The sequence below is a fragment of the Cryptomeria japonica genome, chromosome 3 (assembly GCF_030272615.1).
Source record: "Cryptomeria japonica chromosome 3, Sugi_1.0, whole genome shotgun sequence".
NCBI classification, from domain to species: domain Eukaryota; kingdom Viridiplantae; phylum Streptophyta; class Pinopsida; order Cupressales; family Cupressaceae; genus Cryptomeria; species Cryptomeria japonica.
In genome coordinates, this window is record NC_081407.1 from 140,040,323 (window position 1) to 140,059,598 (window position 19,276).

Here is a 19,276-nt window from a genome sequence, read left to right on the forward strand (position 1 = left end):
GTCTTCTCAGCCTTCTCAATGTTGAGGAGATTAACCCCTGCCTGTGGGCAATTTGCGTCCTCATGGTCGCCTGGCCCACACCATCGACAGAGGTGTTGAGGGGTGGCTTCCTTCGTGCAATCACGGGCGAAGTGCCCCCACTGATTACAGGCCCTACATTGGATAATTGGTCGGCCCTTGGCGTCATACTGGATACGGCTTCCGTTATTGTTATTGTTGCTATTCCTTCCGCCGCTGCGTCTGTTGTCTCGGTAACCTCCAGATGATGCCGTTGTGTTGGTTTGCGAAGTTCCGACGACCGGCTGCTCTTGCGTGAAGAGAACTTGTTGGCTCCTGGTTTTTATATTGTAGGGACATTCCTTTGTCAAATGTCCCGCAATTTGACAAATATCGCAAAAGCCTTCTTGGGGCAGGACCCCTTGGTGTGTCCGTCACTCCTACAGTCAGTACACCACACGTCGTTTTCTTCAGTCTTACTTGTACTCCCCTTCATAGCTTTGAATTCTTTCAGCATTCGTTCCATGTCCTTTTGGAGAGCGTGCACCTTTTTACTCGATTCGCTACTGCTGCTGCTTTCCCCATCAGAGTCTTCATCATCGTCAGATGAATATTTATTACTTTTCTTCTTTGATGTTTTGTATTCGCTCTCTAGGTCCATCGCCCTATTATAGGCGTCGTCATATGACGTCGAGGGTACAATTTTCATCTTTTTTCGTAGGGAGGATTTCAATCCTTAAACGAACCATCGTTTCTTCAATCCCTCTGTTGGTTGGCTTTCCATTTTACCCAGCAATTCCTTCAGCCTCCTGTTGTATGCCCGTACTGTCTCCTTGGTACCTTGTTTGGTACTGTATATCTCCGTTACAATTTCATTGTCATCATGGAGCAACCGAAACTACTCCGTGAATTCCTTCTGTAGATTGGCCCACGTGGCCACTTTTTGCTTGTCCACATCGGAGTACCAATCTATGGCAACTCCACGTAACATGGCTGGGAATTGTTGTACCCAGTCATCTTGGTTTGTCACTCCGTTGGCGGACCAAATGGTTTCACATGTACGGCAGTGCCGTAAAGGGTCTTCCTTGCCGTCCCCTGTGAACTTTGGCAATTTTTGTTTACTCACCATCCCGGGTCGTCTTCTTGGGGGCGGTTGTGTCTGTGTCTGTGACCCTGCGCTGCTTCCTCCGGTGGCGCCGGTGGTGTGTCCTGCGTGGGCGACTGGAGGTACGGTGTTTTGCCTGTCATGTGTGGCACCTACACCCGTACGGTTGCCCTCCCCTTCGCTCTCACTCGCGCCCACTCCTAGTTCCCATTGGTGATCTTCACTCCGTGGTGTAAGGGATAAGTTTCTAAATTGATCTCGAGTCTCCTTGACTAGATTTCGCCGTAACCTTGTTTCTTTCAGAAACTCTTCATGGCTCCGCGGCCTACGATGCTCTGGCGACGCGTAGAAATTTCCATCGGCTTTTGCACCCTCCGTGACACCTCCTTGGTTCCCCTCAGGCCACCCTTCGGCAGGTCGTCCTTCGGTAAGTTGCCTTAGCCTCCGTCTACATTCTACTTGCTGCTCCAGAATCAAGGCCCTCTGCGTGGCCTCCCACTCGTCCATTTCTGCTTTTTTATTTCTATCTTTATTCAATAGGTTTGGCATTAATTGTTGCACATTTCCATAACTCACAATACATAAATCAAAACACGTCTTTATTAATTCATTTGCTCAAATACAACTTGTGTCAATGACCTTTTTATTTGAATATAAAAAGTTCAAGGTTCAATTCCCTCCTGGCCTGGCGCCATCCCGTTTCGTTTCCCATCGACTGTTTTCTTCATAGTGTCGAAGGATCTGTTGGCGTCGCTCTTCCTGGGCAATCTCCTCCAGGCGAGCCTGTTGTGCCAACGATGCCTGTGCAAGCAACCGGGGGAGGTGGTTCATCAACCGGTTTACTGTCGGGCTAACCTCCAGAGCTGTCCACACGGCACTTGGTGGGATTTCCGCCTCCGCCGCCTCTCGTCGGACGTAGGTCTGGATGGCTACCTGGAGCAGAATTGAAAATTCTCTCGTTGCCATGTCTTCTCCTGTGTAAAGTTCTGTTCGCGCGTTGTCGTCCTCTGGGTTTATTTCACCAACGGGTAGGCCCATCGTGTCCGTGTGCCATCCATGTCTTCCATTCCCAAGTACGTCTAGGCAACGACGCCAAATGTTTGCCCTCTCGGGTGAATAACTTAAAGTACACAAATAAAGCACGTAATGCCGAATAATAATGCCATAGATATCAGATGCAATATATCAGATGTTATTCCATTCATAAGTGTCCTACACAAGTTACATTCGGAAGTATATAAAGATGCCAAGGGGGTGCGAGCGCCAACCGTCGCACCGCAACTGCCACCCCTCGGTTGCCAACTACCCAACACAATTACAACTTAATTAACTAGTTTTATTTCCATGTACAATATTGCCGCCAACATGGAATATCTCTTTCAAATATTGAATTTTACATTCAACATGAATTGCTGATTTCTGATTGTGTATTGATAAAAACACTTTCATGATGGGAGAGGTCGTTGCTATCACCATCAAAAGTAGGAGCTTCAACTCTTTTTTGTTGTCTTTTTGGCCACTATTATACCCTTTCCAATTTGGAAGCATCTTGTCAAGTATCTCCAAGTAATTAACAAAAGAAATTGTAGCTTTGAAACTTTTGCATTACTTTGATACTGCGCAAGGATTGTGTCTATCTTGTCTGTAGTTATTGTCTTATGTTCTGTTTCTTCATCTTTTTTCAAAAATATGGGTTTGGCAAGCTTTGAAATGGGATAACTGTCACTTGGTTATTTGTAGTTGATCTTCCTTCTCTCTGTGATTTTCTTACCAGATTTTGATTTCACTTGCTACTCTAAAGCTGCAACTTTCATCCCAATAGCTCGATCACTCTATCTTAGCTCCAAATTTCCATTAGCATGTCTTGGAAAAGATCTACCCTCTTTCCTTTTGTTGGAATTCTCAAAATTCCCTCCATGATTCACAGGCTAGCAAGATGTTAGCTTTGATACCATTATAATAACCTATACTGAATGCACAAAACAAACCTAGAAATACTACAACAGTAAATTTTTTGTATTTTTTTATATATTTCTTCAAAATAGAACATACACAAATTGAGATTCATCAAGCTGATACATCTTACCAAACACACTCACATGCAGAACTGGACACTATTGGTATTCCAGATGTGGGTCTGAATTTTGGCCTACTGCTTAAGGGTTTCTGTCCTCAATAAGGCTAATCTCTACAATTGAAGGGTTTCATCTCCAAGTCACAGCTGCTGAAACACAATGTGCAGCCCAAGAAAAGAAATGATTTTTGTTTTGTTAGATTTCAAGTGTATAATTCAAGCTCTGTTTTCCCAGTGCACCTGAATTAGAGGCAAGAGATCCTTCATATGTTGAATCTTGGCAATAACCTGGCAAGTTAACTGACAAATTTAGTTGCCCAAACTGGGCAGTTAAATAACAAATTAGTTCTTCAAATTAAGGCAGTTCCAAACAGTTAACTATCAAAGCCTTTTCTCAATCGATGCAATCTAAAACAGTTGACTGACCACATCCACCTTTATTCTGGTGACAACTAACTGAAAGTAACTACAATTCCAACTATGCTACTCCTATCACTATGTTGACAGTCCATTCACTAAATAGCTGTGGATTAGAGAAATGAGCCCCATGCACCATGGGTGTCAAAAAGGGCACATTGCATATAGTTTGACCTTATGATTCCTTTCTAACATTGAGGCATATTGTGACTTGACACTTAAGTGACTTTATATCCCGAGCTTCCTCCACCAAGTGTTTTGTCATTTTGATTATCAATCTTTTTTCAACACAACTAAATTATAAGCAGAAAGGAAGAAATTATGTCAATGTTTGGATGAATACAAATGATTGACTTTCTGGCAAGCCTTACAAATAAATTTCAAAAACTTGATGCAGGAGAAATGTGCAAAATTAAAATGTGTCATAGGCAGAGAAGACTGTTGTACTATCATGATGCCAATCTTGCTATATATGTGTATAATCTGACATGCAAGCTGTAAAAACGTTGTAGCATATTATTCATGCTCTGAAAATTTTGATGAAATTAAAACTTGTTACTTAGAATCTGAAGAAGAGGTCACCAAAACTTTATGAATTCAATAGGATCCTTGTAGATGACTTTGAACAAGAGATGCTTTTATTTCTTTATCAAGGCTCTGCTGGTTGGAGAAAGCCTCTTATCGCATAGTTCAGCTGAGCAAACTTTTCTCCATAAATGTTGGCATCACATCTCTTTTGAATGAAGAGGAAGCTACTAAGTACAAAACTGGAACTCTGTAGGAGTTTCCAGTGACAAGGACTGGCTAACTGTAATATTCCCTTACATTGAATCTGAAGAAGAAGAAGCTCACCAAAACTTTATGAATTCAATAGGATCCTTGTAGATGACTTGGAACATGAAATGCTTTTGTTTCTTTATCAAGGCTCTGCTGGTTGGAGAAACCCTCTTATCACATAGTTCAGCTGAGCAAACTTTTTTCCGTAAATGTTGACATCGCATCTCTCATCGCATCTCTCTTTTGAATGAAGAGGAAGCTACTAAATACAAAACTGGATCTCTGAAGGAGTTTCCAGTGACAAAAACTGGTTAACTGTAATTTCCCTTTCCGCAGAGTAGACGGAAGTACCCCTTTTAGCCTATTCAATTCTGGTAAGCTAATCTAGGGCCTTATTAGAGAATAATTTAATATTTAAATAAAATTGTCCAATAATTTTCCCGATGACTTTGTTTTAATTAATTTCAAATGGTTAGTGATTTAAAAGGACAAATATTATAAAGTCACTTTATAAAAGTGCCTTACTAATTTATTCTACGTGAGAATTCAAAAAGTACCTTGGCGAATGTTCTACTGGGAAAATGTAAAAGGTGAATTGGAAGCTCATTTGTATATGCTTGATTCTATTCTCTTGAAGCTTTCATCGAGGCAAACACTAGAAGGAAAACCCTTAGGGAATTGGTTTCGGTGGTGAGACATATACTCTATCTAATTTGCAGGTGGAATCACACAAGTACGATTTAAGATTAAATAATTTATCAGAGGTTTGCAGGGAAATAATAAGTTATTAATTCTCTCTGAGTTTATAGGTCAAAGGTCTATTCAAGGTTTTGCACTTTCAGGGCTATCCATAAGGGAAAATCAGTTAATAAGAATGGGACACCAAAGGGAGAGATTTTGGTGAATATATATACTATTCTCTTCTCTTCTCTTGCTATATGCCCTGATGAAGGATCATAGTGTTTGATTCAAAAGGTTGGCAATAAAAATTCTACATGGTCTAATCCAGAAGAAAGCATATTGAATATATACTATTATTTTTTGGCTGGGTGTGAGTATTTTTTCCATAGTGGGATGTGAGGCTTATTTCTACTGCTGAACGTGTTTATTTGCATATCGATGGACATGGAATCCCTCTTGCTGGTTGCTACATTCATAATCTTCCAGGCGGCATATCCTTGGTAGTGCTGGAGGCTTTTGATGCATTTCTGGTGGTTGCGACACTTGTTACCACTAAGCATACAACAGATAAAGGAAGTTCGTGGGTTTGGAAGGTATCCTTGCTGATCACTGACCCTTTTAAGGCTGACATGAGCGTTTTAAGGAGCTGACAGTAGCTTATTAGCAAGGCATTAGGATTGATGGACTTCCCAGAATTTAAACGCCATCCATATTGAGTTTGCTGAGGTGAATTGTTGTCTTGGGAGATATCAACTGTGACTGATTCTGAGTACTTCATTTCTGCCATTTTTAAGGCCAGAGCATTATACGTGCATTATTCTGTTATCTGAAGTTGTATACCGTCAGACTGTAATGTTAATCTTTTATATATTCAGTAATTCTGAATGAATGCAAACTGTTTGTTACATTGCTTCTCTAAATGTATGAATACCGAGTTCAATTTGTATGAAGAAAGTATGTAATTCCAGTGATTACATTTTTAAATCTCTCAAACTCTATATGCATACAAAGTACAAACCGTTCAACGAAATGTTTTAACATAAAACTTTGTGAAGATTGCAAAAAATTAGGAAAGGGAATTTGGTCAGGGTATTACATTAACATGTTATGGCCTCTTGAAAGAATGGTAGCTTGACTGTAAGAGAGTAAAAAGATCAAAGCTAGCAAAGACAATGAGAGCTCTAACATATATATTCATTTTAAAAATAAGGTAACTGAATGGAAGGGGAAGCCATAATAAGGTAATAATACCTTTTCTTTTCCAGTATTTGATCGTCTATAAGAGGATATTCAAATATACCATAGGGTCAAGCCTCCTAATTATCGCAATTCTTTCAGGATATGAGACAAATAAACATAACAATGTCAGGGGGCAAGAAATTGTATGCAGATGGTATATCCTTTGTAAAGTAACTTCTTGCTTGATTTTGTTGACTATCTTAACTACACTTATTAGTTTTATTTGAATATTTGAATAGGAATTGTAATCAAAGAAATTGTAGGTGGATGTTAACAATTTGGTATAGACTGATTGTATAAGTGATGCGTCAACCAAGTCCATACGTAGTTCCTCTGCTAATCATTAATAATCAATTGACTGGAAGCAGGGAATAGTTTCAGTGTTTGATGTTGTGCTGCATATTGGGGAGAAACTGAGCGATGCTGAGAATTCCCTACAAACTACTGTTGTAGATATAATTGTTCAGTCAAATGAAAGCAGATTACTCTGGACAGTTGATCCAAATACAAGGTATTCTGTTTTCCGCTTCTCTTATTTGTGGGTACTACTTAAAATTCTTTTGTGTAGTCTCATTACAAAAATATTTAAAATCATTGAATTCAATTTAATGGCATGTATATTTAACTTTTCTAATTGTTATTTATGTCTACAAAGGATATTTATGACTGCAGTATCCATTGACTGGACTAAACGTAAATGTTATTTTCTGTGTTGTTCCGAACTGTAGGCTAATTGATGCAATGGAATTCCTATGCAAAGGAGTGCATAGATTTCTAGTTCCAGTTAATGAATATCATGAGACACCATATCCTCATGAAACAACTCAATTTCGTCTTCTTACACAAACGGACGTGGTAGGTTTCCTGCTACTTCATATGGATGAAATGGGACCATGTGTAATGAGAACAGTATCAGAGCTGGGTCTCCTCGATCCAAACTTGGTGGCATTGGCTATCCCATCCAACATGACACTGATGGCTGCATTACGCTTGATGCATCACAAGCCTGTTTTCAGTTCCTTTGCAGTTATAGAACCAGAAGAAGAAGAGGCATGCTCAGATACACATCCAAGTTGGGGTTGTGGAGGCAAACTTGTGGGGAGTCTATCAGCAACTCATTTCCGAGGCATGGGATTTGAGGACATAAAGATGTTGAAACCAGAAACGACCGTTGCAGAGTTCTTTAAGATGTTAGCATCTAAGAGTCTCACTAGACCTCTTGTGACAGTCCGTCCAAACACTCCCTTGGCAAGTGTCATGGGAGCTGCTATTACAAACAAAGTCCATCGCGTTTGGGTTACTGATGAAAATGGATGGCTTATGGGTGTTGTCAGCTTTTCAGACATCATTGGTGCTGTCAGAAGATCGCCCACCAGCTTTGCTGAACGCTGACAAATTTTACGATAGCCCGCTTTCTTTCTTTGGCTGCCTAGATACAGTTATAATTTGATATACGAAAGCAAATCATCAATCTTCGTGTTAATATGCTGTAATAAAATTATTCTCACCATGTGTTAATATCCATCTTATCTATGCATATGGAAAGATGATTACTTTTAATTCGTTTCTATAAATGCAAGTAAATTTCACTAACCTGAAGATCCATTTATTTTGGAGATGTTTTCATTGACTTCAAACAGGTGGGATGTCTATATTTCCTTTAAAGGCTGTTAATTCTGAATTGTAACCAAATCAGGTGATCTTATTATTTTATGCTATTCAATTCATTCGATCTTTGAAAACTTTTATCGAAAATTCCTGTGCAGAATCTGGTTTGGAATCAAATTGGTTATTTGGTGCATAATTTTCTAATTGTCTATTCAGTCATTTTCGATAGAAATTGTAGATTAAGTCATAAACCCATAAATTCCTTCACGAGTCATTCGATCAGGGTTGTAGTTTAGGATCCATTGACTGGCCTTTCTCATTTAAGGTCAAGACCACCATGTTGCAACAGATGATTCATTCTTCTAAGTTGTATTTTTATCTACTTTCAAGGCAACACAAGAAAGAACTTTGGTAGAACCTTTTTACGTGGAATTAGACGCCACTCTTTCCTAAAAATAAGAACTCAGCCTTAGAAGATTAGTTTCTGGACAAACTTATAATTCTATATGTATAGAGATTGTTTTGGGAGGTTTTTGTCAAATTTGTCTCTCTGAACAACTTAAACCTATTTATTACAATGCAAACGTGCACACTTTTTGCTTTAAGAATTAAATACCATGTACTCTGCGTATACAAGCCCGAATTGAAGATTTACATGTTTAGGACTAATGAACAATTTAATCTCTTTATTACAATACAAATATTTAATTATTGATAATTTGGTTTATTAAATAAATACATTCACACAAAGCAATTCATGAATACGACAAAATTACGTATAACATCATAATCTTATCACATAAACTCTTCTGCATTGTTTAGTAGAAAATAGTATTAATTTTTTTAATGTGTTATCACCCATCGTTGCACATCCTTGCACTACGTATGACATCATAATCTCATCACTCAACCTCTTCTAAAAGTTCAGTAGAAAATAGTATTAATTTATTGAATATATTATCCCCCTTCCTTGCACTCCTTATGATGCTTCTTCCTCCTCCCCTTGCCTTGCTATTATTGTATGTCATCTATGTTAGTGTGAATGGGGTTATTACCTAACTAGTTCTTAGTGAGAACTATTCACATCTTGAGTTTATTTAGAGTTAGTTAAGCTAGATGGCATTCTAGAAGTTCTTTATGATGGGGCCATGTCTTATTATTTACTTTTGGCCACAACATTTGATATTTGAATCATGCATTTAATGTTTGTTTCAAGGGTAGTTGTCATCATACCTCATCACCTTCACCTTGTCTTTAAAAGCAAGGTCTCTCATGTACATTTTGTATGTTCAATTATCATTTCAATCAATCTTTCTTGTCATTCTCTCTTGTGAAAGTTGTTTTGGTCTTTTAGGGATCTTGGGGTGTTATGGAGTCCCCTATTTACTCCAACATGGTATCAAAGCTTTGGATACGAAGACTCCTTTTCAAGAGAGTTGAGTTTTGGTTTGAATTGTTGTTGGGTGTAGTTTGAGGCAAAGAGGGCATAACAATTGCCTTTGGGAGGTCAATCTGATGAATTTTAACTACAGATTTGCCTATTTTCAAAAAAATAATTATCAAGGCAAAAATTTTTTACCCAGAGAAACCGTACAGCTCCTCTCAATCTCATTGGGCTGTGTAATTAGTACTAGTGTCCATTTTTTGCACCAATAAGTACTTCAAATTTTCTTGGTTGACGTACTGGTTGGAAGAGCTCGTGTTAATCTAACTTGATCAAACTAGTACAACTTTCTCATACAAAGACCAATTTTCGCAAACCAGATAGCAATGGACAATTGAATCCATCAACTTTGCAGTGGTACATGTTAGTGATGGCCACCAAACCCATGAGTACAACTTGCAATATAACCTTATTTCACCAATAAGATGAATTGTATTGAAACAAGATGCAAAATAATGTACATATGTCTTGCTTATAAAGGCAAGGAGATAATCGATAAACATAACAGACAACCACCTAATTATTAAATGCACTAATAACTAATAAAAATGTTGGATGTCTAAATAAACTAAAGCATGGGTAAATGGTAAAAAATCATTTACTCCAACACCCCCTTTAAGTGAACATAGGGAGAAGATTATTATGCAATATGAGCAAGATGTAATATGGGTCTCGACAACTCAGCCATGTTAGGTACCCATATACAATGCAATGACTTTTCTCACAAAGTGGAGAAAAGGAGAAAATCATATGGGAGAAGACTCCTCACCAAAAGAGACAAAAGAAACAAACAAGATGATGCATGGAGGACTCACTAATGCCCCCCAAGGGCTACATACATCATTGTATATACAATCAAGTATCCCCCCATAGGAAGGAAAGGAGACGACATAGCCCCCCATAAGGGAATTTCCAACAAAAATGGTGAGTGCTTGAAAACAAAACATAGTCCAATGCCTACAAACAACATTGTATATACAATCAAGTATCCCCCCATAGGAAGGAAAGGAGACGACATAGCCCCCCATAAGGGAATGTCCAACAAAAATGCTGAGTGCTTGAAAACAAAACATAGTCCAATGCCTACAAACAACATTTCTGCCCTTGGGGAGAAGATAAACTAAGTACAAATGCAGGAATGCTTCCCATTCTGGGTGAGAATTGGCAAGAAATTGAATCAAAATGTAGGATGATGATGATGTCTTTGAAATTTGTTCATCTGCCGCCAAGTCCTTAGATGATGAAGATGCTATGAACTAATTAGGTACATACCCAATCACAATAGAAGGTGACAAACAAGGAACCAAAAGAAACTGATAGTGAACAAGCTCCAAAGGCAAAGAAGATGTGACAATAGTTGGATCACAACTATCATCAAATAGGAGAGATAAACCCTCAAATGTGTCTCCCAAATCTAAAATGTGTCTCCAAAATCTAAAATGTAAGACTCTTCAAACAAAGAACCAATGTTTGGAAAATAAGAATCCCAATCAAGAAGACAAATAGATACCTCTTACGATGACTCAATGGAATCATCAACAAAAGATGAATGTGTGATTTTAACAAAAGAAGTAGTAGTTGTAGGTGGAACCTCTAGATCATTATAACTCTCAAGTGTTGCTTCATATTCAAACTTCTCTAAGGTACCATCATCAAAAGGCAATATTGTCAACATCATCAAGTGGAATGAGGCAATCTAAAGCACGATCATATTCGAATGAAGGAACATGTGGATCTCCAAAAATCTCCCAAATAATGGTCCAAATTGCTTGAGGGCATTGAATACCTCTAAACTTGGGGTGGATTTAATGAGGAAGCTTGTACTGATTCTACAACCAATCAATCCTATGATATGATCATTTCGATTATCCCAAACTAATTGCTTTCATGGTGTCTTTGGCTCAAGAATGAATCCATAAAGAATAGGCAAATTAAGCCACCTACAATGTGTGATGATTCCTTTTGCCCATGACTCATAATTCTTCTTAGTCAAAGAGATAACAAAAGGATGCATTGCATAACCCATGATTACATCAATGATACACTTCACACATCAAGAATAGAGATCAACTACATGAAATTGTGCAAAACCGAAATCTGATTACAACAAACAAAAAATGACATCAAACAACAAAACATCTAAAAATTATCTTGTCCACTGTGAAGTTGACGAAAAGAGCTTTCTATCGATATTTGGTTTGCGAAAAATGGTTTATGTTTGCAAAAGTTGTGCAAAAATGAAAAAAGCCTATTAAAAGGCACTTTTGAAGCACTAGGGGACTTTTTGCGCAACAATTAGTTGCTCCATGTGAACTATTTCAGGGTGGAAAATTTGGCCCTATGGGCCAACAAAGTCTCGATAGACAAGAGTGTGGCACGTGACCCTCACCACACAAAATCTATTCTTATCCTCCTCAAACAACCACACAAGCTTCCACAAGCACCAATTCACAATGCATTTTGAGGGCCAATGCATATAAAAAATAACAAATCCCAACACAAGAAATGTGGGATTAATTTCCGAAGAGAATGCTTCAACCCTGTGCACTAGGGGCCCATCGACGAACTCTCCATGACAATATAAAACCCTAATGGGAAATATTTGTGAAAGACTTTATAATATCACTCAAAACCAATAAAAAATGGCCAATTAAAAGTTGTGAATGGGTGTATGCAAAGAACACTAGTAATCAATGAGAGCCTCACCACCCTGCGATCTATGCTACCCAAAAAGAAAAGAACGGGTAAACAATAAGCAATAAGGACCCATATTGCATCTCGCTCACATTGCGTAATAATCTTTTCACTAAGTTGCACTTAAGGGGGGGTGTATTGGATTAAATCAGTTTTTACCATTTACCTATGCTTAAGTTTACTTAGGTATCCAACATATTTTATTAGTTATAAAAAGGCATTGAAGCGCCAGGGAACTTATTGTATAGAGTTGGTCGTTGTATGTGACCACAAACTATTTCAAGGTAGAAAATTTGGTCCTACGGCTTAAGAAAATCTCGATAAGTAAGAGTGTGCCCAATCTATTAAGCATAAGGACCCATATCACATCTTGTTCATATTGAATAATAATCTTCTCTCTAATTTGCACTTAAGGAGGGGGGCGTTGGAGTAAATGAGTTTTTACCATTTACTTATGCTTAAGTTTACTTAAGAATCCAACATTATTTATAAGTTATATAAAGGCACTTTTGAAGCACCAAGGGACTTATTGTGTAGCAGTTGGTCGCTCCATATGACCAAAAACTATTTTGGGGTAGAAAATTTGGCCCTATTAGCCAAGAAAGTCTCGATAGGTGAGAGTGAGCCCTACCACCCTACGATCTATACTGGTCGAACAGAGAAGAATAGAGGCCAACAACAAACCAGATCAAGCCTTTGAAGAAGCCACCAATTTACTCAAGCAAACCACCAATCAAAAGCAACTACTCGGATCCTTCTTGTCACAGGGGTGGATGAAAATGGCAAGAAAAGGTAAATACACGTTGGGTTGAGAATACAAGCATCTCAAACATTGGCTAGGGTAAACAAATTAGCCCACCAAGCTAAAAAAGAAACCACATAAAATTGAGTCGATAATGCAATAACACCTTGCATTGTGAAATCACAAAATAGTGCCAACTACAAGATTGATGCACCACTCTAATAATAAGAGCGGTCAACAAGAAATACTCCAATATGAATGATGAGTCGATTGTGCAACAACAATTCCTCATTCATTTGGAATTTGACTAACACTTTCTTTGCATATAGTGTGATGAAAATTATGACAATTACAACCACAAACAAACCGATAGTTTCCCATATAATCTTAGAGGACAAGGCACCCTGACTCACATCAATTATATGACCTTTGTTGGCAACAATACACCTGATCTATTGCCCTCAATATGTAGAGAGATATGTTGGAGATTTATGCACCAATTGAAATGATGTAACCAAAGTAGAAATATCAAATATTTTTCTAGAAGGAAAACTCTCAAGATCTCAAAATTCACTAATGAAAACTCTCAAAACTAGAAGGAGATGCAGATTGAAGGCACATACCATGTTGGTGGTGGCCACTGTTTACCTAGGAGCACAAACTACAATATAACCTATACGGGACAAAGAAGCAATGAGCTATTTCACCATTAAGATGTATTGTATTGAAATAAGATGCAAAATAATGTACATGCCTTGGTTATAAAGGCCAGGAGAGGGTCAATAATCATAACTGAAAACCAATTAATTATTAAATGCACTAATAACTAATAAATAATGTTGGATGCCTAAGTAAACTTACACATAGGTAAATGGTAAATACTAATTTACTCCAATAGTACAAGTATTCTTTAGTCAGTTTGTTGGTTGATGCTAATTTTTGTTAGTTGAAGTCAAATCTTTGTTTTGCACTTTGAAGCTTGTAACTTTTGGCTTCGAACTTCGATTTTTGTGATTTAAGTGGCACCAAAAAGGTATTTAGGAGCACTTCATTTCAGTTCATACACTTTTTTTAGATTTGTTTTCAGAATTTCATTTTGAAGCCCGTTTGGTACATTTTGGATACATTGTCGTGAATATGCAAAATACTGTCAGTTTCTTGTAAAAAAGGGGTGTATTGTTTGTATTGTGAGGAATAATCTATTGCATTCTCTTATTTATCATGTATTTTTCTAAAGTTGAACATTTGAATCCATACAACTATTCCAAGTGGAAATTTGAAATGGATATCATGTTGTTGAAGTTGAAGTTGCAAAGTATTATATGTGGCTAAGATCATGAACCCGTAGGTGTTGTAAAAACTATGGAAAGAGTCAAAAACAGGAGTTAATTCTTTTCTAAAGTATTTGGATAAAGGGGCCACAACTAATGTTGTGGCTACCGCTTGTGTGTTGCTTTTGTTGAAAGAGTTATCATTTATTTTGATGAAACCTTTGTTGTGTTTGTTGAATTTTGAAAATGATTGTTGAGCGCTCTCATTATTATAGATAGATCCATTGAAGGAGATGATTCAAATTGTCTTAGTTGAAGTTGATACTTATGAATCACTACACACAATTGCATGAAAAAAGTAAATTAAAAAAATAGAAGCTTATTTTTAATATCCTTTTGCAAATTAGTAATGAAAATTCTTCGAACATCATGATCAAGCACATGATAAGCAATTTGTGAATGAAAATGTTTATATCCACCAATAAAATTAGTCACTTTTTCTTTAACCCCTTGCTTAAAATGAAAAGTAATATTAGGACCAATGCTATTTTGAAATAGTTGAATGAAAGCATTAGCCAATTGTTGAAAAGAAGTGATGGAATAAAGAGGCAAAGAATAATACCATTGTAAACCTTTATCTCTTAAGGTTCGAGTAAATTGTTTTGCCATGAGTCTATGATCATGAGAGATATCACTACACAAGGTTTGAAATATCTTCAAATAAATCAAGGGGTCACCTTTTCCATTGTATAACTCTAATTGAGGGAGCTCCACATTCTTAGGCTACATCATAAGTGTGAACATTGAACTTCGATTGGGTTAAAGTAGCCAATTGTTGTTGTAAGGATGAAACACTTTGAGCTAGGTTATTGATAGTGGCTTCGATGGATGGATCAAAATTGGACAAATTGGATTGTGATGGAGGAGTTATGTTACTGTAGGTCAATGGAGATTTAGAATAAAGTGGGGGAACATTGTGATATGTTGGTATAGAAGATGGTTGGGAAACAAATGGAAGACTCGTGATAGGAGGTATGTAAGAGTATGAATTAATAGGATTGCGTCGATGACTAACATGTGTAGGGTTAACATTTTGTGTAGAGGTAGTCATGATAGAGGAAGTATATGTAGGCACACTAGGAAAAGTCATTGTCACAAGAATGAAATGCTCAAATTGACTAGTAGGATGAGAATAACCAAGAGCCTCAACACAAATTTTGATAGGTATAATATTGGTATCAACAATATGAGAAATTCCATCCAAAACTTCCACACTTAATTTATCATTTTAAACCATTCTCTTCAACCCTTCAATCAAGGAGATTGCCTAACTATTTGGGTATTCTTGGCCCATCCATTGTTGAAGATTGTCAAACTCCATGTCAAGCTTCCCAAATTGAGCACTTGTAACCCTAGTTAGTGATTCATCATCATCATGAGGAGTGTGAGGTGAATGGAGCTCCGTGATATTAGGTATGCCATGTGTTGGATTAGAAAAGCACCAATAGTCACATGGAATAGGCTATTCAACTTGGGATCCATATCCTTGTTATTTAAACTTTGGGAATCCCTAATTCTATAACTTCTTCTTGCTGGAATATTGGATGTAGGACTAAGGGTAACAAAACTCATACACCAGGAAGGAAAAATCGAATGCAAAGATTTAAAATCATTATTTTTTTGATAAATGCAAGCTATATGTATGATTAAACAATGCAATTTTTCTGTAAAATGATTGATTAACCAATGAATTAAGCAATGTGAACTATGAAATGGAAAACTAGATGCTTCTAAATCTAAAAATAGCATGCCCTAATAATCACATCTGAGCATATAAGCACAAAATTATGCAACCCACAAGTCAATTTTTAAGAGAATAAATCAAGGTTTTTATGAATTGAACTTCTAAATTTATGTGCCTATATGATATATGAGTGCAAATATGAGTGATTAAATGTAGACAAATCAAATTTGAGATTACAAATAAAAAATATTGCAAATGTAAGAATGTTGGGTTCATAAAAAATGTCAGGTTCACCAAAATGTAATGTTTGGAAATTAGGGCTTCACCACCTAAATTGATAAAGCCACTATTTTTTCTTGGGACCACCATACATTAAGGAGGGAACTGAATTTGATTGATCCAATCCTAAAAAGGGCTAAATACAAACCAAATTAATCCTCATTGTTTGAGTTGAAATTGAATTGGAATTAGGGTTAAGTTGCAATGCTAGATCTAGGGCAAACAATGAGAAATTGACATAAAATAATAGTAACATAATGTTTCAGATATCATGCAGAGTTGTAAACCTATATCTAAGAATTAAAAATAGATCAAAACCTATGACAAAAAGTTTAGGCAGAATTGTCGGGACTAGGGCGAACATACCATCTTGGTCTTCTAAATACTAGGAAGATACATTGGATGCTTTTTGGATTAGGATGACACACAAAATCCAGTATCAAAAGATCTTAATAAATTCTTAGGACCAAGAGGAGCCAATCATCTCAGTTGTCTACTTTTTGTGCCTTCAAAATTTGAGTCTAATTGTCTTCGTCCACTTTGTTAGATTCCTCACTCACAGCTCCTAAGACAATTCCCTGCACACAGAATGAGAGAAATGGGTTTTGTTGATGAGGGCTTGCCTTAGGTTGAACCTTGGTTTAGGAATTAACCTTGAAATTGAAATAATAAATGAAATGGAACATAGGTAGAATTGAAATTGAATGCTTTCCTTTTGAGGGAAAGGCTAGATCAGATCTGAAAATGCTTGAACTTGATACCTTGATCAAGTTTTCTTGAATCCTCATGCAAGGGTTGAGGATGTCATGTAGAATGTCTTCATAGAAGGTTGATCATGGATGCTTGAACTTTATTGACCTCTCCTTCAATGCTTGATGAATACTTGATTGCTTTCTCACTTAGTCTTGAATTCGCTAGAGTGTAATTGAGATCTTGATTGAAGTTTTCTCTAGTTCTCCTTTCTAGTTACCAAACGAGGGGAGTAGGCTTCCTTTTATACCTAATCATGCATTAAGTGTTTGAATTTTTCAGAGCAAGTCGTCATGGAGCCAAATTTCCTACCCACATGAAGTGATTGTTGTGAGGTCCTATTTTGGGTCCTAATTGGGAGGACTAGGGCATCCTAGTCTTAAGCTTGGAATAGGATGCCTAGGGCATCCCGATCCTATCAATCAAGACTCCCAATGTGAAAGAGGCTAGAGGAAGAGTTAAAAATGCAGATTTCAAGAGTCTGTAAGCAACATCAAATCAAACATTGAGCATTAAAGGCCGGAACATCTAGGTGAGGGCTAGGTGAGGATGAAATTATATAAGGATGCAATTTACAACACTACAATTAGACAACCTACATTTTTCAGGATAACATTCCTAATCCTTGTCCAATTATAAAGTGGAGTATCAGGATAACATTCCTAATCCTTCTACTAAGACTTGAAGGATCTAGCCCCAATATTATGGGTCATCTGACAAAGAATAGGATTGATGATAACTTGAAAGGTCTCATTGACTTGTTTAGACAACCGATATTTTATTTATATTTCTAGCCAATAAAATAAATTACTTGTAGGTTTGCGAATGAGATTGGGAAGATTTCTAATGCCTCATTTAAATAATTTCAAAGCATGAATCTATGGAACTTTTTCTAGAGAGAGGATGCGATAAGAAAGAACAAGAGACCATTGAATATACTATTGGTTGATTGAAAGGCGATTGGAAAAATTATTTCCTACTTAGAGTAGCCAAGTTTTGATAGCTAATAAGATTTTTAAATGATTTTAATGCTAAAAGTTTCTTGAATTTAAATTGAATCCCTTAGGGTGAGAAGGGTGTCAAGGTTTAGACCTTTCAATGATAGTTGTTTAGTAGCTCAACACCTTAACTAATACAATGATCGATCGTGTTTTTGTAAGCTTTACTTCCAGGATTTGAGAATCCATTTGGCACAGAAAGATAAACCTTGTTGATTATAATTGAAAGAAATACCATCCCACTAAATTCATAGGGAAGACAACACTATTACCAAGGAACATAATGAAATCCATGATTTCCATCATCAAAAGGCTTACAAATATATATAAGATTTTTTTTCAATCTTTAAGAAAGAGGATATGGAGGGATCCCAATTAGAAGAACAATAAACATGAGTAGTAGCCAACACTTTAAGATAGATCTAGAATTTTCCAGTTGGTGAAAGAGGCTTTATGATCGAGTAGTTTAATTTCTTGATCTTGACAACAACTACTTGCCAAAGTGAACAAGAGAAGCTTGCAAAGAAAAATAAATTCCAAGAAAATAATTTTTTATAGTAGTGATTTATATCTACCCATAAGAAAGATGGTTGGTGATCTAATAGTTCAATTTCTTTTCGATCCTGTCAACAACTTGCCAAAGGGCTACATGAGAAGCTTGAAAAACAAACCGAATACCAAGATAATGAAAAAAACTCCCCATGATCAATCTATTTATACCTATAATTATCTAACCAACTTGGATTAGGAATAAAATAGTTCTTATACCACTGGATCTTTCATGGTTGGATGCTCAAGCCATAGGCCTATAAAAAGTATCAAGGCACTGAATATCGATATTATCTTCATCTTTAATAAGAGTAAGGAATGAATCATGAATAAAATGATAATAGACTAACTAGTCAGAAGAATTGGGAAGACAAATTGTAGTGCCCTCCTAGACTTGCATTTTGATTTGCGTTCAGATAGACTTATTTAGACTTATGATGGTTATTTGGATGGTTAGTTATGACTCTTCTGCTACCTTAGATGGTATCATCGATGTTAGGACTTATGTGGGTTATATGACTTGTGATGATACTAACCCTATTTCATGATGATGATGATTCTATGCGATGTTTTGATATTATATTGTGTGACTGTCTTCGTGAGAAGAGACGATGCCATATCACTCATTGCGAGCGGGATATGTCATCACAATTCTCTGTCACTTGTCTGTTTATTATGAGGTATATGTATTGTATATGTTGTGTTGGTCTTTGATGCAGGTACCAGACATCGACTCCACCTGGCTTCATAGGTCTGAGCGTGTCTTTATCCCAATGGCAAGTTGTCGGAGATGACATAGTTTCCCTCACATACTCTAGGTCTAAGATGTGCACCTTGTCGATTGCGCCACGACACAAGTTGAGGTTAGAGTCTTGTGTTATGTTTGTCCCCTTGGCATAAAATGATT

At 37.0% G+C, this 19,276-nt stretch overlaps 1 protein-coding gene across 1 annotated transcript in view; it reads left to right on the forward strand.

Annotated features, from left to right (window-relative positions):
• LOC131027339 (SNF1-related protein kinase regulatory subunit gamma-like PV42b) overlaps nt 1–7,980 on the forward strand; it is a 49,860-nt gene extending 41,880 nt beyond the window's left edge. The window contains exons 3-4 of the mRNA XM_057957366.1: nt 6,659–6,801; nt 7,019–7,980. Coding sequence (XP_057813349.1) covers nt 6,659–6,801; nt 7,019–7,682 — 807 coding nt within the window. The 3' untranslated portion in view covers nt 7,683–7,980. The remainder of the gene's footprint in view (nt 1–6,658; nt 6,802–7,018) is intronic.
• The last annotated feature ends 11,296 nt before the right edge of the window (nt 7,981–19,276 follow it).